This window comes from Helianthus annuus, chromosome 11 (assembly GCF_002127325.2).
Source record: "Helianthus annuus cultivar XRQ/B chromosome 11, HanXRQr2.0-SUNRISE, whole genome shotgun sequence".
Lineage (NCBI taxonomy): Eukaryota > Viridiplantae > Streptophyta > Magnoliopsida > Asterales > Asteraceae > Helianthus > Helianthus annuus.
In genome coordinates, this window is record NC_035443.2 from 3,251,768 (window position 1) to 3,278,503 (window position 26,736).

Here is a 26,736-nt window from a genome sequence, read left to right on the forward strand (position 1 = left end):
TAATTAGTAAATGCTCTTTAGTTTCATCTCCATATCATTTGTCAAAACTCAAAAACACTATTCTATGATATGTTTAAGCTCCAACACTAATCCACTAATCGTCTTGGGTTGTAAGTTTCGGGTTGATGGTTTCACGACTCGTATATTTATGTGTAAGAAAACACCAAACCTTTGTTAAATGGGTTGACGTTTTTGTAAATGAGTTATAATCAAGTGGTTAATAGGTTTACATGTGATAAACGGGTTGGGTCGTGATAACTTTGTTAAATTTATAGTTTAACTTGTTAAATTTACAACTTACACATGCTTGTTAAATTTACAACTTACATATTTTTGTAATTCTAACTTTACACATGCTTATTCCAGCTTTACACTTGTTTACAAGCTGACTATCATGAATATGACTTGTTAGTTGTTTTTTTTTTTTTGAACGGCAAGGTGTCATACATTTTTCGGGTGCGAGACAACCCACCCCCCCCCCCCTATTGGGGAGGCCTGTGCTGTCACTCCACTCCGGCCAGACGTGTCTTAACCGTGCCCCAGCTGGCATCAGAGTGTGACCGGCGTCCAAGGAAAAACCCCACAGGTATCTCACCCCAAGTATGGGACTTGACGAGTTGAGAACCGCCTCGAGAGGGTGGGGGTTTAGGTTTTTGGGTGGTGGTGGGGTGGGGGGTATCGAAATCAAATGATTTATTCTATCATAAACTTTAGTCAATAAATGACTACAAAAATGGATATAATATTCAATTTTCCAATTCAATTTATCGACAATTTACTTCAACTTTATCATCTATATTTTGGTATGGCATCTTTTGGCAAATTAGAAATCATGAACGGTGTCGTTTATTTGAACATACCTACTAATGAGACTATGTTAGTAACCACAAATTTACAATCATTTATGTAGTAACAAAATTGGGGAGGCCTGTGCTGTCGCCCCACTCCGGCCAGACGTGAGTGTCTTAACCGTGCCCCAGCTGGCATCAGAGTGTGACCGGCGTCCAAGGAAAAACCCCACAGGTACCTCACCCCAAGTATGGGACTTGACGAGTTGAGAACCGCCTCGAGAGGGTGGGGGTTTAGGTTTTTGGGTGGTGGGGGGGGGGGGTATTGAAATCAAATGATTTATTCTATCATAAACTTTAGTCAATAAATGACTACAAAAATGGATATAATATTCAATTTTCCAATTCAATTCATCGACAATATACTTCAAATTTGTCATCTATATTTTGGTATGGCATCTTTTGGCAAATTAGAAATCATGAACGGTATCGTTTATTTGAACATACCTACTAATGAGGACTATGTTAGTAACCACAAATTTACTACAATCATTTATGTAGTAACAAAATTGGGGAGGCCTGTGCTGTCGCCTCACTCCGGCCAGACGTGAGTGTCTTAACCGTGCCCCAGCTGGCATCAGAGTGTGACCGGCGTCCAAGGAAAAACCCCACAGGTACCTCACTCCAAGTATGGGACTTGACGAGTTGAGAACCGCCTCGAGAGGGGATCGAACTCGGGTGGGTAAAACCCAGGTGCATCAACCAGTTTGGACTGGAATCATTTGCTCGACTTGTTTAGTTATGTGCTTAGTTTTAAAGAACAAGGGTAAATCAAGAGTAAAGTACACCTATGGTCCTTGTGGTTTATCAAAATTTTGAATTTGGTCCCTAGCTATCCAAAAGTACACGGATGGTCCTTGTACTTTGTAACACATTTAGTCCCCAACTTGGCCAAAAGTCACATAGACGGTCCCTGTGGTTTGCACTTTGTAACGTATTTAGTCCCTAACCTGGACCTGCTTAAACCTTTGGAATCTAAAGTTTAGATCTGTTAGATAAGGACTAAATACGTTACAAAGTGTAAACCACATGGACCATCCGTACACTTTTGAAAAGGTAGAGACCAAATCCAACATTTTAGTAAACCACAAGTTCCATACGTGTACTTTACTCGTAAGTTAATTATGGTTCACAAAACATAAGCGTAACGAAGCACGATTTTTAAAACCAAGGTTACTCAACTCAAGGGTAAGTTTGTATAAATAAATGTTCCTACATCTGAAATACTTTTATTCTAGGATTCAAGCTGAATAATTTTTTTAACGGCTAATTTCTTTAATCCATTGTCGTCTGTGGGACTTAAACCCAAGACCTTCCCCTTCCTAACCTAGCTGAATAAATGTAATTTAATGAATAGAACAAAACTGATTCCGCAATTACTCATACGTCAAGAAAAGCTTACAAAGTTTAAATAAAGAAGTTAAACAAAACTCGACGTTTACTAATAAGAATATAGAAGTATAGAACATCTAAGATAATTTTCGCGATAAATTTTTCAACCCGCATCCAATGCATTTAAGCATGACAGTACCCGTTGCTGGCTCTGGCTTGATTACAAATTTAACACCCAAAAAATCTCTGATATTTCTTAGTGTTTGAATCCCATAAGGTACAAGCTTTCCTACGCGAACCTTTGATATATCTTGTGGGCATAATGCACATAAAAGAAATAACAAGCCCTGAAATTCAAATATAATATCATATAATTATTAACATACTCAGAAGAATAACAAAATCTTTTAAAGAAAAAAGGCGAATTGGAAATAAATAATCCCATCTAACTCAATTTGGCCGATAATAATCCCAAGTCAGTTATTGGCCAATAATAATCCGAACTGGTCAATTTATTTTGTAAAACAGTACGCCATTAAAATAGCTTAACGGAGTTAAGTTTTTTTCCGAATTACAAACCAATGTTTTAGGGCTTTTGATCAGAACGAGGATACGAGTCGATTGATGTAAAGCTTTCAAGGAATCAACTCGTATCCTTGTTCTGATCAAAAGCCCTAAAACATCGGTTTGTAATTCTGGAAAAAAAAACTCAACTCCGTAAAGCTATTTTAACGGCGGACTATTTTACAAAAAAAAATGACCAATTCGGATTATTATCGGCAAATAACTGACTTGGGATTATTATCGGCCAAATTGAGTTAGACGGGATTATTTATTTCCAATTTGCCAAGAAAAAATAAATTATCTTAGCGGTTATATTTTTATCTCTAAGGGGGCGGACATTATCTATAGTTACATCTATGCAGTTAATGCGGTAAAGAATCGGATATCGGTCAAGGACCGATATTTGAGATATTTGTTATCGCGGTAGGATATCCGTAAATTTATATATAGCAATTTAACACCAACAAAATTCAGTATACTCTCCTACCATAAACAAATTAACCTTTTGCAACTTGCAAAACACTTAACAATTGTAGCAACTAGGAACTGATTAAGACTTGAAACACTAAGAATCAACAATTAAGACTTAAATGACTTAAATACAATATTGGCAGCAATAAGAAGAAAAGCGAATGGTAGAACTAAGAAGAAAGGTACTGCTATCGGGAAAATCGGTGATATATCGGTCAATATCATCAATAATATCGGTGTTGATATTCTCACCCATATTTTGCACCGATATCTCACCAGGGACCGATAACCGATATATCGGCGATATTAACTGCATAGAGTTACATAAGTAGAGTTGCCAATTTTAAAAATTACTTTTGAGCGGGTTGACTATATTTTCTCTTAACAGGGTTGGACAAATAAGATTATAAGACGAAGAAGTTCAACACGAAACACGTCATTGAGCGGGTTGACTCAGACTATATTTTCTCTTAACAGGGTTGGACAAATAAGATTATAACTTTATAAGATGAAGAAGTTCAACACAAAACACGTCAAACGTGGTCAAAAGTCACCGTAATGTATTTTTTAAACATTTTATAAAGAGGAAATTTCATTCATACCCCTCAAAACTCCTGCAGAATATCATGTATTCTGACATTTTGCAAGTTTCAAGGTGTTGGTATATGAAATCCTTATAAAAAATAGTAGATTGATTCATATAAAAAAGAGTAAACTTCCGTTTTGCTCCCTGTGGTTTGGTCACTTTAACGGTTTTGCTCCAAACCTTTAAAATAGCCATTTTACTCCCTGATGTTTCGGTTTTTTTGCCAGTTTGCTCCCCGCCTCTAACTCCATCCAAATTGTTTGTTTTTCCATTTTGCTCCCCACAGGGAGCAAACTGGCAACAAAACCAAAACATCAGGGAGTAAAATGGCTATTTTTAAAGGTTTGGGGCAAAACCGTTAAAGTGACCAAACCACGGGGAGCAAAACGGAAGTTTACTCTATAAAAAAATATATATTATTATTCAGATACAAACCTGGTGCGTAGAATCTATAACACCGCCCTGTTCAATCTCGCCAAGTAGAAGAGATGCAATTTCCTCACCAACTTCCTCCGGAGGCATAAGTTCTTTCCTTTCATCAATATCCATGTCATCATTCCCTCGGGTATAAGAAATTGTGGTATCCACCGATACGAAACAGCCCGATGTCGTTTCAGCAACCAACGATATTCCATAACCAGGTGAGCTGCAAAACAAAAACAAAAAACGTAAATCACTAAAAACCATGGTTGTAAAACAAGGTTTCCAAGGCCGAGTACTCCCCGAGTAGTCGCTACAAGGCAGGCTGCCGAGGCGACTTTCTTTGACTCCGCCTAATTACTCGGAGTCGGTCAAACGCGGTCAACCTCGGCCAGAATTGGATCTAGTAGGTCAACTCGGGCCTAGTTTGACTTAAATAATAATATAAAATAATTTCTATGCCTAACATATTAAAGAATGAATATCATTTTCACGTATTTTGTTATAAATATTAGTAAATTTGTGTTATTTGACATATATTTAATCTCCAAAAAGTAATTTCGTTATAATTTAACATGTCCGAGTACTCCCCGAGTACTCTCCGGGTAGACCGAGTACTCTCAACTCCCCGGTCGACCGACTAGGGAGCGCCTAGCGACTTTTGCAAAAAACGATAACCAAACAAATCATATAACGTCTCAACAAAAAATTGTAACTATATTAATCGAAGATTCAAGTTTCAAGACACCCTGAAGAATTGACCCGGTTGTAAGTAAACGGGTCGAAATGACCACCTCTTAAAAAACACTTAACATGAAAAATAAACGTACTTTCCAGCTTGTGCACCGGCTTTATGATCAGTATAAATGTGAACATCTGGAAGCAAGCGGTTAAAGATTCCTCTAGCGGCATGAATCATTGTATTTTCAAACTGAACTGATACTCTTGTGGAGAAACTGATACCCCTGATCCGTTTAACCATACCTTCATCGGTCCATGTGACTGCCTGCAAACCCAAGTCCCAAACATGATTAATATAGCGAGATTAAAAAAAAGGGGTAAAGTTCTTGTACAAATAATCTTAACATACTAAACATACAAATTGAAGGAAAACTCAAAAAGACAAGGTGGCATTTTTGTAATTATCAATAACTATCAAAGTTACTCTACAAATATACCTAAAAAACATAAAAAAAAACCTAACCACCCCCCCCCCCAAAAAAAAAAAAAACCTAACACCCCCCCCCCAACCCAAACTAAAATGCTAAAAACTAAACCCCCAAAAAACCTAAAAAAAATCTAAAAAAAGTTAAAAAAAAAAAAACACACACACACACAAATTATTTTTATTTTTTTTAATTTTTATTTTTTTTAACATTTTTTATTAAAAAATCGCTACTTTTAGTAGCAGCAAAAAAAAAAAAAAAATTGCTAACAAAATGTAGCGATTTTTTAATAAAAAATGTTAAAAAAAATTGTGTTTTTTAGGTATTTTTGGTTGAGTTCACATTTGTATAGTAACTTTGATAGTTGGTGGTAATTACAAAAATGCCACCTTGTCTTTTTGAGTTTTCCTTCAATTTGTATGTTTAGTATGTTAAGATTATTTGTGTTTGATCTTTTGCCTAAAAAAAGAGTAAAATGTCATTTTCGAACCTGAGGTTTGGCCAGTTTTGCGACTTTCATCCAAAGGTTTGTTTTTTCGCACCTGGATCCAAAAGGTTTGAAACCTTGCCATTTTTTTCCAGCTCGTTAACTTCATCACTTTATGCTTGTGCATAAAGTGAGAAAAAAAAAGAATTGCCCTTTAAGTTATCAAAAAAGACAGAAATACCCCTGACTTAACAGAGAAAAATGGATGGAGTTAACGAGATGGATGAAAATAGAAAGATTTCAAACCTTTTGGATCCAAGTACGGAAAAACAAACCTTTGAACGAAAGTGGCAAAACTGGCCAAACCTTAAGGACTAAAATGGCATTTTACTCTAAAAAAAAAATACATATTCATATTTTATATATATGATGAATTTTAAATTAACCTTTAAACTATTGTGAATAATAGGAACCGAAAGTGTAACTTCTCCACCGCCTTTAGGGGCAACTCCACGGCTTTCTATCTTTAACTCCAACCCTTCTGACGGAACTCCGAATCGCTTCAATAATGGTAAAGTGGCTGATCTGAATGTATCGACAGATGGGTCTTTTGGATCATTTGTGATACCTGAAAAGCAATATTTGATCATCCGTATCTATATTTATCAACTTATTCAATTACTTTTATTCTTTTAACATTGTTTAAAATTCACTAGTATACGCAATATAAGGAAGATCAACATAATAATGATTAGAGTAAAATACTATTTTGGTCCCTATGGTTTAGTCGGTGTAACCATTTCAGCGAAAAAAAAAGAATCTTGACATATCAGACCCTAAGGTTGTATTTTGTAATGGTTTTGAAAATACGTATTTATTTGTATATTTTAAATGTATTTTATTAAATTATAATCATGAAAAACATGAGATAATTAAAAAAAATTGAGTAATTACATAAATAACCGCTTAAATATTAAAATAACTTCGTAATGTACAATTTATATAAACAATCCCTATAGTGTAAAAAGACCAAAATACCCTTACACTTAACTAGAAAAAAGTGACAGAGTTAGTGGTAGGGGCCAAAACCGTTACAGATATGCAACATCAGGGTCTGATATGTATAAAGATTCCTTTTTAAACTGAAAGGGCTAAACTGACTAGAGACCACATGGGCCAAAATAGTAAATTACTCGAATGATTAAAACAAAACAAGAGTAACCCACCACTACATTCCCTAATCGAAAACATTTGGAGCTATATCGACAAAACGAACTACAATTTCGAAAGAATGAAGGGAGCAAGGTACCTTTGAGCTTAATGGAAAGAGGCTTCTTCCCGAACAAACCAAGCACAATCAACGGTTCAAGAAAATAGCCGATTGACCTACTCAATCCGCAATCATGCTCTAGATATCTCCCACCCATCACTATCCCGGGCTTGTACTTCAACTTCGTCCCTATCAATTCCACAAACAATACAACAATTTGAAGGTAAATACTACAAGCACGTCGTATAAACTTATAACCAACACCAAAATTCACTTCCTGTCATTGCAAAAGCAGCAAAAGTCAACAGCATTTTACACAATGTACTATCTAGCTGCAATTTTTATACCAGTATGTCTGTATGGAAAGATTTTATCTGTTCGAAATTTGACGATAAAAGTAGCTTATTTTCAGATAGTGAATTCAAATAACACAGAACGGGGCCCTAGGATTAACAGTCTTGTTAATTTCAACATGACAGTCATGAGAAACCATCTCAACAAACAACTATCCAATTGTTAAAGCTAAATACGACAAGCACATCTTTTGAATTTATACAATACCACAAAATTTAGCTTTCCTGTCATGCATATTTGACATTACAAAAGCAGCCAAACAAACATTCAGGTCAAGTTGTAATAGTCACTGCATTCCTATGTTGTCAAAAGTGCAAAAAGTGCGCGCCTAGGCGCACCTATAGCGCCTGGTGGTAGCCTAGGCGCAAAAATGGGATTTTTTTGAAAAAACGGTGCTGAGGCGCAAAAAGCGCGCGCCTAGGCGCAAAAAACGTTGTTGAGGCGCATGGAAAAAGGTAAAACAGCACAAATGACCATTAAAAACGAAACCAAGTGCGTGCAAAACTGCCTCACGCGTGCAAAACTATTAGCTACATGATCTTAAATGGCATATATAATAGATTTTTTAATTTTATATGTGGAATCTTATTTATTATCAAAGCATAACATATTTTTTATATTTTTTTTCTCTATGTGTGCTTTTCTTAAAAAAGCCCACGCTTTTTTTGCGCCTTGCGCCTAGGCTCCGAGCGAGACCGATGCGCCTCGCCTGCGCCTTGCGTCTTTAACAACATAGCTGCATTCCTGTTAATTCAAACTGAAACATGCTTTGTAAGCTAACTTCCTAGATAAGCCAGATATTATATTGTCATAAATATTGATTGTGTATATGCTATTTTACATGTATATTTAACAAAAACCTAGTTCCAGCTATTTTATAGCTATATTTAATTGCTATTTATATTAAAAAAAATAAAGTGTTGCTATTCTCGCTATCCATCGCTACAACCCTAATAGCGACACTATACCATAGCGTGCTATAGTGATCGCTACGATCGCAATTTAAAAAGCCACGCGCAAGACAACCTCAGGCGCAGGTCCCTCCGCTTTTGTGTAGGTAAGGTGCCAAATGTACAAAAAGCGCAGTTGAGGCTCATGAAAAAACAACGGGGCATATGAGGCGCAAAAGGCTCACAAAAAACAGGGCAGTTGAGGTGCAAAAGGTTTACAAAAAACGGCTTTTTAAGTTGTATATGTATGATTCATATCTTATATAATGCATAAAGCTTATTTATAGCTAAATTTGGTGAAGAATACTAAAAACCTATGAAAATATATAAAAAATGGCTTTTTAGGTAGTATATGTATAATCATATTCATATCTTAAGCAATACATAAAGCTTATTTCTAGCTAAATTTGGTCAGGAATACTAAAATAAAAACCTATGAAAAAAATATATAAAAAAACATATTAAACATAATCAGAAACTAAATAAATCCGTATCAAAATTGACAAAATTAGATTAATTTCTCTCAAATTGCAGTTTAATTTCAGCATAATCACAACAAATTAAATAAAAAACACAAAAAAAAAACAAAAACAAAACCCTAGAATTACCAGTTTCGTTGATTTCAACATGACAGTCATCAGAAACAGTCTCGAGAAGACGGAGAAACGAAACCTCGTGAGGAAGAAGCCCAGGCCACGTGGCATCGGCTCGAATATCCTCGATTAAGATCGGAGTTGAAGATAGAGTTGCGAGAAGTAACCTTTGCCTTAGGTTTTGGCTGCCTTTAAGCTTCATATACGATATTTTACCCATTTGTTTACTCTTCTACGGTGGCCGTTGATTTGAAGGTCGAGTAGCGATGTGATGGCGAGTGGCGGCGGTTTGCCGGAAAATTGTGTGTGTTTATGGCTTAAAACCCTCACAAACTACGACGGTGAAGAATTAGGGTTTATATGTTAGAAAGTAATAAAGTAGAAAGATGCATAAATGGTCCCTTATGTATTCAACTATCAACAAGTTTAGTTTTGGCAAATTGGATTTAAATAATCCAATGGTAGCGTCGGTTCGTCTTAGATGGACGGTGAGGTTTTACCGATTGTTTCATTGTCGTGCCTTCGGGCGGGTGGAGGTCAGGTTTCCGCGTGTCTGGGAGAGCCAAGGGGCTGGCGGCGGTCGAGTAGTCGACTTTGGCTACAGCACCCGATGTCACGGTAGTTGTCACGTCATTCTTTGTCGTTCAAAAATAATAATAATAATACAATTTAGCTATTTTTGGGTAAAAATAATTCCAAAATTTAGCTATTTTTGGGTAAAAATAATTCCAACAAGTTTTGTTTTGATCTTTTTGTTTTTTTAATGACAAATCATTATACAAACAAAATGAAAAAAGTTGGACCACTGACGAGAATAAGCTTAGTTGGGATTATTATTGGCCAAAATCAGCTAGATTAGATTATCTAAATCCAATTTGCTTTAATATGTTTTATTTATGGTCATGTCTTTAGGTTTTTTCTATAAACAGTTTGATCGCTTTTAGAGCTATAAAGTTGTTATAAACTTGTATTGCAATCTCTAAACCCGGTCTCATTTACTTACGTTATTCGTTTATAGTTAGTCATTTAGTTGGCGGGTTTTATGTTATTTGACGTCAAAACAGAACAAATTTTATTACTCAAAATTGGGATGCAAGATGCTATATCAACCCAATTTTAGCAAAAACACCCAATGATATTACATTTTTTAACAACAAATTGCAATTTCACCTTTACTTTGCATTTTTAAGGATTTGAACTCACAGACTTAGTCTTGTAAGAAAGAACACAATACCATAAGACCACTAAATCATGGCCCCAACAGTGTTACATAAGTTTACATACTATATTTTTAGGGAACGTATTAAAACTTCTTCACTCTTTCATATGCACCTCTATGCACACACACATATTTTACGAAAGTTTTAATATATTAAAATTAAACTGTTTGGGCCGAACCACAAGGTTGATAGGCTGAATACTTGATTTGTCAAAAAGTTGCAATGTCTTGGGCTCAACTTGAAAGTTTAGGTTAGGCCCATAAAACTGTTTGGGCTTGCTAATTACATATTTACATGGAAATCTCTTTTTCAAGTTACAATGTTATATTACATATTTACATGGAAATCTCTTTTTCAAGATGTTGAAATTGTCTACCTACTGCTACTGAAATGTATATAATATATATACGTATATATAAGTTCATTAATAATTAATGTTAGTGAATTGAATTTGAACATTTCAACCATTGCCCTTCGTTTACTTTTCCTAATTTGCTACAATGTCCTCAAGCTTGACAATATACCACCCTCTATATATAAATCAAAGCATGGCACCACACCACACCACAACTCGGATTCTATTGCTGAAAATGAAGTTTGGTGGTGTTATTTTGTTCTTACTGGTTCTATTTACACTTGTCCTGATTTCATCGGAAGGAAGAAACCTTCAAATTTCTCCAGAATCGAAGATTAATGACCCATCTGGTATGATCGCTAATGATTAATGTGTATACGTATAGGTTTGAGATCATGTGAAAACACTATATTATAAAACATTTATTCTCATAGATATGGAGTATTTTCATATGAGTTAAATTCTATGTAGATACATGTGTTTGGAGTATTTTGATCATATTAGTTTCATTTATATTTACTCTTGACAGGATTGATGACTAAATTAAATAAAGGAGAAGAACGTGAAGGTGGTTGTTGGAAGTGTTGGGATGATCATGGTCGACATCGTCGCCTATTGACCATATTGTTGGGTTAAATGTCGATATTCTAATGAAAGCATGTGTTGTATTGATTCATCTATTACAAGTAAACATATATGTAATATGCTAATTTGAATAAAAGGTTGAAGATTTTTATACGTCTTGTATGCATTTTTGTCATGATTTTTTTATATGTTTAGAAAGTAAGAAAGTAGAAAGATGCATGAATGGTCCCTTATGTATTCAACTATCAATAAGTTTTGTTTTGATATTTCGATGTCTTGTATTTATGGTCCCTTTCTTTGAGTTTTTCTTTTAACAACTTTTAACAATTGAGTAAATAACAAAAATCGTTGTTTATGTTGACACCAGATTGCAAACTATGTCCCTATCTTTAAAAAGTACAACAAACGTACTCGATGTTTACAAATCCTTACACATTATGTCCTTTAGCCCTAACTCAGTTAGTTTTCATTATGAAATCTGACTAAGTGGACCCCACATGAGGGTGTTTTGGTCATTTTACCCTAAATAGGGATGAGCAAATGGTACCAATACCGAAATTACCGAACCGGGTACATTTTCTATACCTATTCGATACCAACTTTTGACATTTTCGATATCGCTCCGGTACGGTACTAGTTCGGTATCGGTATTTACCGGTTTTTACCCTAAAATACCGATACCGGTACCGAAACATACTTTTGGGGATTTTCGGTACCGGTTGGTACCGAGCTCATCCCTAACCCTAAATACTAAAATAAATAATCATAAAATTAATAAAAAAAAAAAACAATTATGCGGGATCCATTTGGTCAGATTTAACCATAAAAACTAACTGAGTTAGGGTCAAAGAACGTAACGTACAAGGGTTTCCAAACATCGAGTACGTTTTTGTACTTTTTGAAAGTAAAGGATGCAATTTACAATATGGTGTCAACATAAAGGACGATTTATGTAATTTTAACAATTTGATCACTTTTACATCTATAAAGGTGTTATAAACATGTATTGCAATTTCTAAACCTGGTCTCATTTACTTATAAAGGTGTTATAAACCTGTATTGCAATTTCTAAACCCGATCTCATTTACCTAGTTTATTCGTTCATAATTAGTCATTTGGTTGGCGCCTTGGTGGACTTTATGTTTTTTAACGACGAAACAACACGCATTTTATTACTTAAAATTGGGACGCAAAATGCTACATCAACCCATTTTCAGCAAAAACACCAAACCATATTACATAAGTTTACATAGTAGATTTTTAGGGAACATATTAAAACTTCTTCACTCTTCCATATACACCTCTATGCACACGGCCCCACATATTTTACGAAAGTTTTAATTAATATATTAAAGAGTAAACTGTCATTTTGGTCCTTGAGGTTTGATTACTTTTGCCATTTTAGTCCAAAACTTAAACCTTTTGCATCTGAGTCCTGTGGTTTCAGTTTTATTGCCATTTTGGTCCAAAAATGAAATCAAGTCATACTTGTCTTATAAAATCCTGCAATTTTGTCATTTTCCTCAGGGGTAAATCAGGTCATATTTGTCTTATAAAATATGGTATTTATTTATAAAAAAGAAATGATCATTTTGCCCTTGCGGAAAATGACAAAATAACAGGATTTTATAAGACAAATATGACCTGATTTCATTTTTGGACCAAAATGGCAATAAAACTGAAACCACAGGGAACCAGATGCAAAAAGTTTGAGTTTTGGACTAAAGTGGTAAAATTGACCAAACCACAGAGACCAAAATGGCAGTTTACTCTATATTAAAATTATCTGTTTGGGCCGAACCACAAAGTTGATAGGCTGAATACTTGATTTGTCTTGGGCTCAACTTGAAAGTTTAGGCTCGGCCCATTAAACTGTTTGGGCTTGCTCAAGAAATTATCAAATGTTACATTACATGGAAATATCTGTTTCAACTTTCAAGTCAAGATGTTGAAATTGTCTACCTACTGCTACTGAAATATATGTATAAATATATATGTATGTAAGTTCATCAACCACTAATGTTATTGAAATTGAATATTTCAACATTCGGTTACTTTTCCTAATTTGCTACAAGAAATCTTGTCCTCAAGGTTGACAATATACCCTCTATATATATTATACAAATCAAAGCACGGCATCACACCACACCACAACGCGGATTCTAATTCTGAAAATGAAGTTCGGGGGTGTTACTTTGTTCTTGCTAGTTCTTTTTACACTTGTTCTGATTTCATCGGAAGGAAGACACCTTCAAAGCTCTCCACAATCCGAGATTAATGACCCATCTGGTATGCTTGCTAATGATTATTGTGTATACATACATTTGAAATCATCATGGCCGGCCCTGGGGGTGGGCGGGGAGGACCACCGGCCAGGGCCCAATATTTTGAGGGGCACGTTTTTTTATGAAAAAAACTCTATAGGTATATGTAAAATATTTTTTTAATAGGGTACACTCATACAAACACCAACATAGGCTCCCTTACAAAACTATTCTTATGGTTTAGATTAGTTATTAATCCCTTTGGCATTAGGTTTAGACCTTTAGTGAGCCCAATACCCAATTTCGTTAAGGCCTAAGGTCACATTTTTTCGAGCTCGAACAGGGTACACGAATTCTCAGGGCCGGCCCTGGAAATCATGTGAAAACACTATATCATAAAACATTTATACTCATAGAAATGGAGTGTTTTCATCTTAATTAAATTCTATACATACATATATGTGTTTGGAGTTTTTTGATCATATTAGTTTCGCTTATGTTTACTCTCTCTCTACAGGATCGATGACTAAATTAATAAAAGGAGAAACCCGTAGGGAACTAGCAGGAAGTTATGGTTGTTGGAAATGTTGGGGTAAGCATGGTCGTAATCGTCGCCTATTGACCATATGGTTGGGTTGAATTTGGATATTTTTATGAGAACATGTGGTTGATTGATTCATATTTATTACGTACCATATATGCTGCTAATATGAATAAAAGGTTAAAGATATCTATTATGTACAAGTAAACATATATGCTAATATGAATAAAAGGTTAAATATTTTTTATGCATGTTGTATGCATGTTTGTCATAAATATTAGGTGATAATTTTTGTTAATGGAGGGGAAGTCTACATGCAAACAGAACTAAATTATATTATATGGGTGCATGTGGTTGGACACTTTGACATTGATTAGACGTCTTAATGTTCATCTTTGTTTAATGTATCTAACTGTTTGATTTTGAATAAAATTTAGAGTAAACTTCAATTTTCGTCCCTGTGGTTTGCTAATTTTAACACCTACAGTCCAATAGTTTAAACATTGCATTTATCATTCATTAGTTTGCTGATTTTAACAGTTTCAGTCCATTAGTTTCCTGATTTTAACAGTTTCAATCCACACCACTAACACTGGTGTGGACTGAAACTGTTAAAATTTAACACTAGTGTGGACTCAAACTGTTAAAATCAGGAAACTAATGGACTGAAACTGTTAAAATCAGCAAATTAATGGATGATAAATGTAATTTATAAACTATTGGACTGAAAGTGTTAAAATCAGCAAACCACAGCGACGAAAATTGAGATTTACTCTAAAATTTATATTATAATACATATAAAACTAATTGTGTTGAAATAGTATATTCGAAATATTATAAAAATATTAAATTTAAAAAGAAACAAGCTATGTTATATCAATTGAAAACTAAAAAACAATCCCGACATCGGTTTTGCTAATATAGATACTGATATCGTCGTTCAATCTACAACATTTTGGTTTGTTTCGTATCGTTATGATACCAGCAATCGGTATACATTACGCCATGAAAAAAATACATTATTTTGAACACAACTCAGTTCGTTACGGTACCAGTACTCAGTATATTTTATAGCCTATGATACAAAAGAAAAAAAAATTATTTACAATAGTCTCCTTAAACGTTGTTTGACTCACTATAGACATAATATTCATCTATAGAAACTTTGCTCATGAGTAGCAATATAACTTAACTTTTATTGCATACATAAGACATAAAGAGTCCCAAGAATCTCCCCTTTAAACTTATGCTACCAAACTAGCTGCTAAAGACAAGTCCTGTCTAATTTGTGATACTTCAATACTCTTCATCGTACTTCCCCCCTTGAGTTTGTGGCTCCCTTTAAATATGAGCACTCGAATATTCTTATCCAATCTAAAAGAATACAAGTGTTTACAGCTAAGGTTGGAGAACTTGCTAGTCGCTAGTCGGCCGATGAGGTGGGGACTAGCGACTACTCGGGATTACTCAGGATCAATCGGAATTAATCGGAACGGGTTTTTTATATGTAATTTTCAGTTTTATGTATACATATACACATTTTTATAGGTAAATATTTTAAGTAGCTAGGTTCTAACTCTTGCTCAACTCATTTTTTAAGTATACAAGATTAATTGTTGAATTCACATGGTTTGGTTGGAAACTGGTCGGAATTTAGAGGTTTTAGCCGGAATATACAGGTTTTTTGCCGGAATCTAGCCGGAATCGACGATTTTTGGCTGCCCGACTAGGCCTAACTAGGTCCGACTAGGCCCGACTAGCGATTAATGGACTGATTAACGAAAAAATACTCTGGCCGACTAGCGATTAATCGCCGCCTAGTCGCGATTTTTACAACACTAATTAGTGAAATTTAGAACAACAAGAAAAATAGAAAAAACATAAGAAATAGAAGAGAAACACTTAGCACATAGCATATGGATCTATATAAATCATTCATATAATGCATTCAACATATACTCTAACAAGATGAAATCCAATAGTGGTTTTACACTGTTCTTGATTGTTTTGTTCTCCCTTGTCCTCCTTTCTTCTGCGGGAAGAATCCACCCGACTGTTCAGCCCCAATCCAAGAAACCTATAGGTATAATCAAGAAATATATACATATATGCATACTCATTTAGTCATATATACATGCATACATGCTATATAAATATCTTCTAATGTATCTATGCTAAAGACGATACAAATATGCATATAAAGATGATACAAACATGACTTAAGAGCCAATCATAACCAATGATTGGCTGGTAAGTCATGTACATCGTATCTATACGCGTATTGGGTATTTTTTTCAGGTTGAGAAAGGCGCAAGGCTGGTGGAAAACATTGGACCAACAATATCATCGCCCCGTCTCTTGGCTTCGGTCCTTTTTGATGTAATTAAACAACCCTCCTCAACGTTGTCTTTTTTCTTCTTTGCCTTCAAACCAACCAGACAAACACAACAAACAACAAAGTCTCCAACTTTTTTTGGAGAGATATCGGTGGACTTACCCAAACTTTTAAGGGGGACGATCGGGATTTTGTCTAAAAAATACACGAATTTTATTTACGGGTCAACAGTACGTCCCCCAACAATTGAATGTAGATCTTTTAATGCAAACAAAATACACTTAACCTATATGACTATCTAGTAAATACATCTTTGATCCGTATTTTGTTTCTCCATCTATGTAAACTTGGTCAATAATTAAGGCCAACAAGTCTAGCAAAATCACATACATATCTATGCTAGTATGTATTATATAATATCGTGAGGCCTTAAAAACGTGAGTGCCAAGTAGGGGTGCAAACGAGCCGATCCACTCGAACTCGGCTCGAAAAAAAGCTCGAACGAGCCGAGCTTAAACGAGCTCGAGCCCGAGCCTAAAATCAAGCTCATTCAGTAAACGATCCCGAGCTTCGCTTATCGAGGTCGAGCCGGCTCGCGAGCCTAAACGAGCTTTTTGTTTATATATTTTTAATTAATATATATTGAACATATATTTATATAATAATAATTACCATTTATATAAATATAAAAAAGTAACTAAATTATATGTATAATAATAATTATAATTAATATAAACTAGATGTAACTCCCCGCCGCGTTGCGGCCGGGGGCTTAGAAATTTAGACGCAACATACACAAACGCTAGATGGAACCGGTTGCGTCGGCGAAGGCTAAATGACAGCAAACAATAACCATGTAAAACCCACAACAATACAGAACTTAAAAACATCAACCAACTTGAATTACACAAACATGCAAACATGTTTCATAATGAAAACAACATTACAACTTAAAAGACATGTACTACTTCGATCAAAGTGCCACATCTCAAGAGTGCCACATCTCAACTCGCTCAACAAAAACGAATTCAATTCTAGAAAGTAGTGGCGGAACTAGCCTATTAAATCAGGGGTATCCCAAATTTTTTTTACCGTACAATCATACAAATATTAGAAAACGACAATAAATAAATAAAGTAAAGCAAATACCTAAGGGGTGTTTGGCGTAGCTTTTTTAACAATGCTTATAGCTTTTTTTAGCTTTTTTTTTTACAAAATAAGCTTGGTGTTTGGTTTAGCTTTTTAAGCTTATACTTATTAGCTTAGATAAGCTAATTTGAAGAAGCTTATTTGAAATTGGTTTTTAGCTTATTTGAAGAATGATAGAAAATAAGCTATAAGTTAATCCAAACACTTAAAAAGAGCTTATCAAATGATATAAAATAAGCTATAAGCTACTTTAAAATATAAGCATAAGCCAAAAAAATAAAAGCTAGGCCAAACACTCCCCTAATAGATTTGGCCTTTTTTTCATAGCTTGAAATCGCTACATCACATTGTCGTCTTTTACCTTTTGAAAAAATAATTTTCAACTGCACAAACCATCACATTGTTCAAATTAATTATTTTATTATTTAGGCTTTATTAGTTATTACAATTTAGGCTTAATTATCATAAAACTAATTATTTGAGTTTAATTACTAAAGGTTTTGGGCTTAATGAATAATATCAATTTTTTTTACATTCATTTAATGAATGGGTAAACCACCAACAAATTTTGTAATAGAAAAAAATTAACCTTTGATTTCTTACATTCTTTTGGACACTAAAGCGAAAAAAAATAAAATAATAGAAAAAAATTAACCTTTGATTTCTTACATTCTTTTGGACACTAAAGCGAAAAATAAATAAAATAATAAATAATCAAATTATATATATAATGATGGCTTTGTATTCTTGAGAGGTGTAAGACACAATAAATACTAATATTTTAATATTATATTATTAATTCTGTTGACTGCCTTTTAGTTAATATGGCCCCACAAGAACCCAACAATTAGTTTTTGAAATACATAAAGTCATGTCTTCCTCCTTGTTTAGACGTAAAACCTGTAAGTCACCGGAATTTTTTTTTCGGATCAATTCTTCATCCATCCTTATTCATTTTAATTGCTTAGGGGTATCCTAATAAATTTTCAGTAGGATCTTATACATAAAACGGTAAAAAAATAAAAAAAAAATTACACTTCGGAGGCAAAGTTGAGGGGTAGCCCGGGCTACACCTCACCACAAGCTAGATCCGCCCCTGCTAGAAAGCCGTCTTCTTTCCATTACGGCTTGCCTCTTTTAGGATTTTTGGTACCTGTTTACTTCTCAAAGACTCGCATTGTGCATTATACCAATTACCTAACACCCCCTAGGCTCTCATACCAAATGAAACTCACGTAAAAGAATGTTTGTGTTTTACGGCTTGAATTGTTTTTCATTGATTCCAGAATTTATATTAAATAATAAACATACAAACTTGATCCTAAAGAACATGAACTAAAACTACCTAGTGCTCACATGAACTTCCTAAAAGCCAGGAGAACAAAGCCACTAAGTTTGACTCATTAAATTACAATAAGGCATGTGAAATAAAAACAACTAAATAAGTGAATTGCAATCTTCTAAACCCGTGATCTGATCCTCAACTTTGACCCATGACCCGATATGTGACGACCCATGACCCGTAAACGAACCGATTAATCCAACAATATGTTTTCCTCATAAAGTCTTTTTTTTTTCATTTTAACTCGTTAGAAGTAACATAGAACCCAAATAGATATGTTTTCATTTAAAAGAGTTGGTAAATTTGTATCTTTTGACCATCTTTGTTATCTTTCTTATTTCTATGTATAAGGAATAAGGGAAACAAACCTGCTGCACATTGTCTTTTGCATGTTGGGGTATTTTTAACAGCCTTTTTCTATCAACTTATCGGTCTTCTCTTCTCCTGGAAATCAATACATAAATAAATATACGGCTTATTTCTTTCGTAACAGATGATGATAAGCTAACACAATCCAAAGATCCTAATTAATACCTGAGTTGACCCAAAATTTTATTATTTGTTACAGAACTAAAGCAACAACAGTTTCAATAAAAATAATGATGATATTAACAATGAAAATCACTACAAACAATGTACAGAGGATGTTTACAGAATAAGTACCTGCCAACCTTGGTCATCCATTGGTATGCATTCAACGGCAATAAGTTAATGAACATCATCGGCTATAACTACATATTCATAACACTAAATAAATGAATTTGATGAAGGAAAAAAAAGGAAAACAATCATATAAAAACAAATGAAATTAAATGTAAAGAAGGAGAATGGGTTAATCCGCATCATACCTAGTTTACGATCCGTTCAGTTTCGTTTTTCGAATCACTGTAACATCAATATAAACATATTGTCGATCCATGAATGCAACCTATCACCAAAATCACCTAACAGTATCTGATAAAAAAACATGAATAACGCTTAGCAAATTAGGGCAAATACAGTCGTCGTGTTAAATAGCCAAACATCAAACGATTCAAAGTGAAACTAAAATCACTAAGTTACTTCAAATTGGACAAAAATTACCTTGACATCATGTCCAAAAACCGATCAGATCTGCAAAAACCCGGCCAACATCGGAGCAGCGATGGCATTGAGGTTTTACTCCATCCGTCCTCTGTACCCACGCTGACTTCCAGATCGGTAACCGGAGAAGTCGCCGGAGCTTAATCGGAGGCCTGTAACATCGAAAATAGCTTCAACGTACACAAGATAGACCCATCTAACTAAAAAAATAAACATACAACTGAATCGAGGCTTACCGGAATTCGAACAGGAGTTAACCGGAGTCTCGTCAGAACCCTAGCTCGCACCGCCTCACCGGATTCCTTGTCTTCTGCTCTGTAGGTAGGGTACCACACTCGCCGATGCTTGAGAAAACGTCGACAGATCCGCCGTGGCTCCGGTGGCTGGCCATCCTTTCTCTCCATTTCTCACACTCTTATCTCTCTCCAAGACCTTTTGTTGCACAAATGTGTAGACGTGTATAAAGCAGTATTCCATTTTTTTTTGAAAAGCACCCAAAGCAAAACATACAACTAATATAAGCTGAAACTTGTTGCTTATTTATAGGTTTTAATTAATTAATAAATACTAAGGTGTTGTTTGTTTTTTCTGCGAGAAAAGGTCTGCAGTCTGCGGACCACATCTGCAGGCATCTGCAGGAGAAGAGGTGGACCAAATGTCTGCAGTCTGCAAGGAGAAGAGGGTTTGTTTTTTTATATATAAAACCTCTTCTCACCCTCAACACACACGACACACATCTCTCTGATCTCTCTGTCTGCCTCCCTCTACCACCACAACCACCGTCCACCTCCACCACCACAACTAACCACCACCACTTCAGCCACCACCCACCCTGTCGCAGCCACCACCACCCCGTCGCAACCACCATCATCACCTAACGCTCACCACCACCATCTCCTCCTTCCTCCCCCACCAACCCCGTCGCAACCACCAAGCACCACCGCCACCACAAAACCAAGCACCACCACTTCAGCCACCGTCAACCACCTCCACCGAAACCCTAATTTCACCATCTTCAAGGGTTTCGATTTGGGGGTTTCTGAAGAGAGAGAGATCGAGGGAGGAGAGAACAGTGGTGGTTGTCACCGGAGATGCTTCACCATCTTCACCGGCACCGGAGCTGAACCGTGGTGGTTGTCACCGGGTTTCTGAAGAGAGAGAGAGATCGAGGGTTTCGATTTGGGGGTTTTGTCGGAGGTGGAGGTGGTGGCAGAGGAGATGGTGGAGGTGGTGGCAGAGGTCGGCTGGAGGGAGAAGAGGATAAGAGGAGGAGATGTTTGAAGAGGTTTGCAGACTTGGGGGCATGTCTGCTTGGGGAAGAGGTGGGGAAGAGGTAAAATGTGAGAAGCTCTTCCGGAAAACAAACGAGCTGCAGACCTCAAACGTCTGCGCGCATCTGCGCGACGCAGACATAAGTGGCCAGAAGTGCTTCTGGCCAAAAAACAAACACCACCTAAATGAGTCAAGCTTGAGCCGAGCTCCTCGAGCTTGAAAAATTACCTTCGAGCCAAGCTCGAGCTTTAGAAATAAAGCTCGAATCGAGCCGAGCTCGAGCTTTGATATGTTAAACGAGCTCGAGCTCGAGCCTGGTCGAGCTCGGGCTCGGCACTAGGGATGAGCAAATCAGACCCGGTACCGGTACCGAATTACCGGACCGGGTACTTTTTCGGTACCGATTCGGTACCGACTTTTGACATTTTCGGTACCGGTTTTTACCCTCAAATACCGGTACCGTACCCGTACCGAACCAGGTATATTCGGTACTGGTACCCACTTTTGGGGATTTCGGTACCGGTTCTTTCGGTACCGGTACCGGACGACACCGAGCTCATTCCTACTCGGCACGACTCGTTTGCACCCCTAGTGCCAAGCATTTCTTGATCCTTCTTGAAGATACTGAAAATGTCAACTTGCTGATATGTATGATTAGGTTGCAAGTAGACTTTTTTCCTTTGTTTACTATTTCCTTACTTTCTAAAAATAGAAAAAAACAAACCGCCTCACTTAAGTTGACAATGCTATCATCATCTTCTATATAAATCAAAGCAACACACCAGCATCAAAACATGTTTTCTGAAAATGAAGTGCACTGGTGTTATGTTCTTCTTAGCTGTTCTTTTTACTTTTGTCCTGATTTCTTCACAAGGAAGAAACATTCAAACCTCCAAAAGACCCCAAGTAGTTAATGACCAACCTCCAGGTATATATGATGAATAATGACTTGTTGCATATTCTATATTTTTAAAAGTGAGAAAATTAGTGTTGGAGTGTCATGTTTTTAAAATTGATTCCCTTCTTTTTTTTTTTAAATTTTTTTATTTAAAACAAGTTTTGTGGTTCACAACTTCATGTAGTTTTAGTCTCACAACTTTATGTAGTTTTAGTCTCATGTAGTTATTTTTAGAAGGGCTTCTAATCCTAATTGTTGATCTTAATAAATATACTCCCTATTAACCATCTATGCATGCACTATGCAGTATTAACAGAGGGGAGACACCTTACCACTACAGACACAAAAAGACCATCACTTGCAGTGAAGAAGGGTGGTTATGGTTGTTGGAAGTGCTGGAATAAGCATCGTAACCGTCGCCTGTAGACTGTATAGGAGGACATATGGTTGTATTAATTCATTTATGCAACTATGCTGATACGAATAAAACATGAGTTATTGGTACTTGTGTTGCATGGCAAGATAAATAATCTTGAACCTTTAAATAGGGTGGGGGGATTTACTTTCGGTAAAATTTACACTTAATTAGAAGCGAAATAACAAAAGTAATGAATCATCATTAAATATATGTATACTAGAAACACAATATTTATACAACTGCTTTCTACGGTACATGTAAATGAAATGTGTTTATTTGTTTCAACCATCAATTAAACAAGACAATATACTCTATCCAAGTTGGTGACTCTGCATCCCATTTTAGAATGGGCAAATTGAAAAATAATAATCTCCTCTTTCTGAAATTAGCCGATAATAATCCCAAGTAAGTTATTAGTCAATAATAATCTGACCTCGTCCAATTTTTTTATATAATAGTCCGCCGTTAAAATAGGTTAACGGAGTTAAGTTTTTTTTCCGAATTACAAACCGATGTTTTAGGTCTTTTGATCAGAACGAGGATACGAGTCGATTGATGTAAAACTTACCTCAAAATACTGCCCCCAACCCATGGTGCTTTAATTCGGGTGTTTAACTTCCAATTAACAAAATTCAAGCCATTTCGAACACAATTTCGAGGTAAGTTTTACATCAATCAACTCGTATCCTCGTTCTGATCAAAAGCCCTAAAACATCAATTTGTAATCCGGAAAAAAACTTAACTCCGTTAAGCTTGTTAAGCTTATTTTAATGGCGGTCTATTTTACAAAAAAAATTGACGCGATCGGATTACTATTGGCTAATAACTGACTTGGGATTATTATCAGCCAATTTCAGAAAGATTAGCCAATTTCAGAAAGATAGAATTATTATTTTCCAATTTGCCTTTAGAATATTATTGTTCTTTTATCATCTTCATCAAAATTATATGAATACATTATACATCACCACTAACCATAGTGCTGATATGCAGTCATGGAATCAAGGTATTTTTTATAACGTTAATTGGGTAGTTTTGATTTGGGAAGATATTATTAAAGCTAGTTCTAATGATTAGCTAGATTTTGTACCTTTTAACATATATATATATATATATATATATATATATATATATATATATATATATATATATATATAGGGTTAGAATCGTGTGAGAAGCACTAGGCTAATTGAGAAATTTGAGAAGCATTCTGGACCACACATTTTCCTTAAGCTTTTCGTAATATACACATATGTATAGATTAAAATTGACTATATACACATATGTATAATTCAAGATTTGACAATATACATATATGTATATAGTTGATTATAAATTATACATATGTGTATATTACGAAAAGTTTAGAGAAATGTGTGGTACAAAATACTTCTCAAGTTTCTCAAATAGGGTGTACTTCTCTTAGAATCTCTACCCTATATATATATATAATGAGAATAACTTTTTTGTAAGAAGAAAAAAGAAGTTTCAACCAATAAGAATGCTTCATGTTACTTCATTTAATATTTGCATTTAATTTTAATATAAGGGTATATTGATAAACTTACATAAATCATTAATTTATATTCTTCCTCTTTAATAACTAACTAAATTAAATTTGTAACTCCTTTTCAAAATAAATATATTTTCCAAATTAAAAAAAACAACTTAATTTAAAGTGTAGAATAAATTATTAGTTGTGTAGAATATATTTCAAGGTGTGTAGGATAAATTTCGACTTTGTAGGATAAAATTCTATAATGTGTAGGGTATATGTAGGAAAATTTTGATATGTATAGCTTTTGTAGATTATATGTAGGATAACTAATGATTAGTTGACTAATTAATTAAAGAGAGAAAAATTAATGGTATGAGTTATAAATGAAATGGTATTTTACTTTTTTTTTTGAACGGCGTATGGTTAGGATATCGCTAACCGGGTTAGTAGTTAGTAAGTTAGTATCACCAAGTTAGTATTAAAACCCCCTTGCCTGGACTTGAACCCAGGACCTCCAAGAGAAGCAAAGCTTCCCACCTTCCCCTTAACCACTAGGCCAAGAGATCATTGTTCAGGTATTTTACTAATATGCCCTTTCTTCTTTTTCTTCTCACATAAAATTTCTTCTCAAATGAACCTTCCTCTCTCTCTCTCTCTCTCTCTATATATATATATATATATATATATATATATATATATAGGATCCTGTAAAAAGTGCTCAAAGTGTGACAAGTGTATTATAACACTATATATAATACTATATAACACTATATAAACACCGTATAACAATATGTAACACCATATAATACCATATAACACTATGTAACACTATATATTATTATATAACAAATATAACACTATAGGTTGTCTGATAGCATGTCTATGATAGATGTATAGTGTTATATTTGTTATATAATGTTACATAGTGTTATATAGTGTTATATGGTATTATACGGTGTTACATATTGTTATACGGTGTTTATATGGTGGTATATAGTATTATATATAGTGTTATAATACACTTCTCACACTTTAGGCCCTTTTTACACTATCCTTACCCTATATATATATATATATATATATATATATATATATATATATATATATATATATATATATATATATATATATATATATATATATATATATATATTTGTGTGTATGTACGCATGCTTGCTTCGGATCAAGAGAAAATCACACCGAGTTGTGAAAACTTAGAGAATTTCGACTTCCTGTGCGAGTTTTTGCATCATTTTTGGCACAAACGTAAATGAAAATGTTATAAACATGCCTTTAAAAAAACCGAGCGGTGTTTTAAGCATTTTTACAGCACTGTAAAAAGTTGCTGACATCAGCATTTACAACAACTATAAGGGTTTTCTACGGTGGTGTAAATCAACAAAAACTTTTTTTTGATAAAGTTGATTTTTTTAAAGATTTTTAGTAAAAAATGATATTTGAAAAAGTTTTATTTTTGTCCGAGTTCTCCAAAAGTTTATTTTTGGCATTTGCCCACCCTAGCATCAAAGTAAATCCGTTGCTATTAATAGTGACACTAATTAGGGTCGTCTGAAACGTGATGGGAATCGCGACAGTAGGATTTTTTTTAAAAGGCTAGTAGGATTTTTATTGAACGGGGGATAGGGTGGTGGAGACAGATGAGGTGTGGTGGCGCTGGTAATGGTGTTTTTGAGGGTTCTGCGATAGTGGGTGGTGAGGGTGTGGCAGAGGTTAGGGTTTGCAAGTGGAGGTAGATGGTGGTGGAATGCGGTGGTGTGTAGTGGAGATAGAAGGGGGTGGGGGGGGGGTAATCATTGGTGGTGAGTGTGAAGATGATATTGGAGATGGTGGTTGTGTGAAATAAAAATACAAAATGACCATTTTATCCTCCATTTAACTAACTTCTCTAATGGAGTTAATAATTATATATATATATATATATTAAACACAAAGGTCGGTGACCTTTTTCTTTAAGTCCTTAAGTTTTAAAAATACATATTTAGCCCCTACACATTTACTTCTTTCAATTTTTATATATTACAATTCCAACCCTTATACTTTTTACTTTCTAACCCCTTATACTTTTAACTCTTTCACTTCACACTCTCAAACTAAACTAATGAAGTTACACATTCACTTTTAACTTTTACGACTTTAGACCATAGCGTAACACATTAATATGCTATTTTTATCTATGTCTAACCATGTTAATGTCTAACTTACTCTTACGACTTTACACGGTTGTCTAATACACTGTTAATGAGCGAGCTGTACGTTTGTCTAATGGCGTTAATGTTAAGAACGTACTATGTGTAACAAAGTCAAAAACGTGTAATGTCACATGCGGGCATCACACGTTATTGTTATCATTGTAACCACAATGCTTATATAGGTTACACTGAGTTTGATCGGATATGTCAAACACGTGTTTTATGTGGTCAACGCATCACATAACGTGTCGTCAACTATAAAAAACTAAGGTGTCGCCGACGTAACGATCTGTGAATCGCAGTTTTAACGTACCTGTCATTTTAAATTCACGTTTCAACATAAACAACTCACGTTTTGTCACAAACTTTTTTTTCTCAAGTGAGGCTGGTAAAAAAAATATGTTTTATACTTATTTTATGTACGTTCGTAAACTTTATTTGAAAGCGAGTCGGGTCAAATATAATACGTTTTCATTCAACGGTGACGTAATTTTTTTCAGAAAAGAGTCGGGTCAAACGTAAAGTATAAATACGAGTTAGTTTAACTTTCGACGCCGCCGCAACACGCGGCGGGTAAAAATCCTA

The 26,736-nt window shown here is 34.9% G+C and overlaps 1 protein-coding gene and 2 long non-coding RNA genes across 3 annotated transcripts; 2 read left to right on the forward strand and 1 right to left on the reverse strand.

Annotated features, from left to right (window-relative positions):
• Positions 1-2,198: 2,198 nt before the first annotated feature.
• On the reverse strand, positions 2,199-9,313 carry LOC110889164 (probable RNA 3'-terminal phosphate cyclase-like protein). The gene is made up of 6 exons (XM_022136674.2): positions 8,997-9,313; positions 7,124-7,273; positions 6,261-6,442; positions 5,052-5,227; positions 4,237-4,447; positions 2,199-2,527 (listed from the first exon to the last, which is right to left on the reverse strand). The coding sequence occupies exons 1-6, from the start codon at positions 9,199-9,201 to the stop codon at positions 2,318-2,320; spliced, it is 1,134 nt and encodes a 377-aa protein (XP_021992366.1). The 5' UTR covers positions 9,202-9,313; the 3' UTR covers positions 2,199-2,317.
• A 1,454-nt stretch (positions 9,314-10,767) lies between these two features.
• On the forward strand, positions 10,768-11,294 carry LOC110891609. Its single transcript, XR_002565419.2, has 2 exons — positions 10,768-10,906; positions 11,086-11,294. It is a non-coding gene; the product is annotated as an uncharacterized LOC110891609 (long non-coding RNA).
• A 1,689-nt stretch (positions 11,295-12,983) lies between these two features.
• LOC110891610 lies at positions 12,984-14,197 on the forward strand. The gene is made up of 2 exons (XR_002565420.2): positions 12,984-13,430; positions 13,923-14,197. It is a non-coding gene; the product is annotated as an uncharacterized LOC110891610 (long non-coding RNA).
• The last annotated feature ends 12,539 nt before the right edge of the window (positions 14,198-26,736 follow it).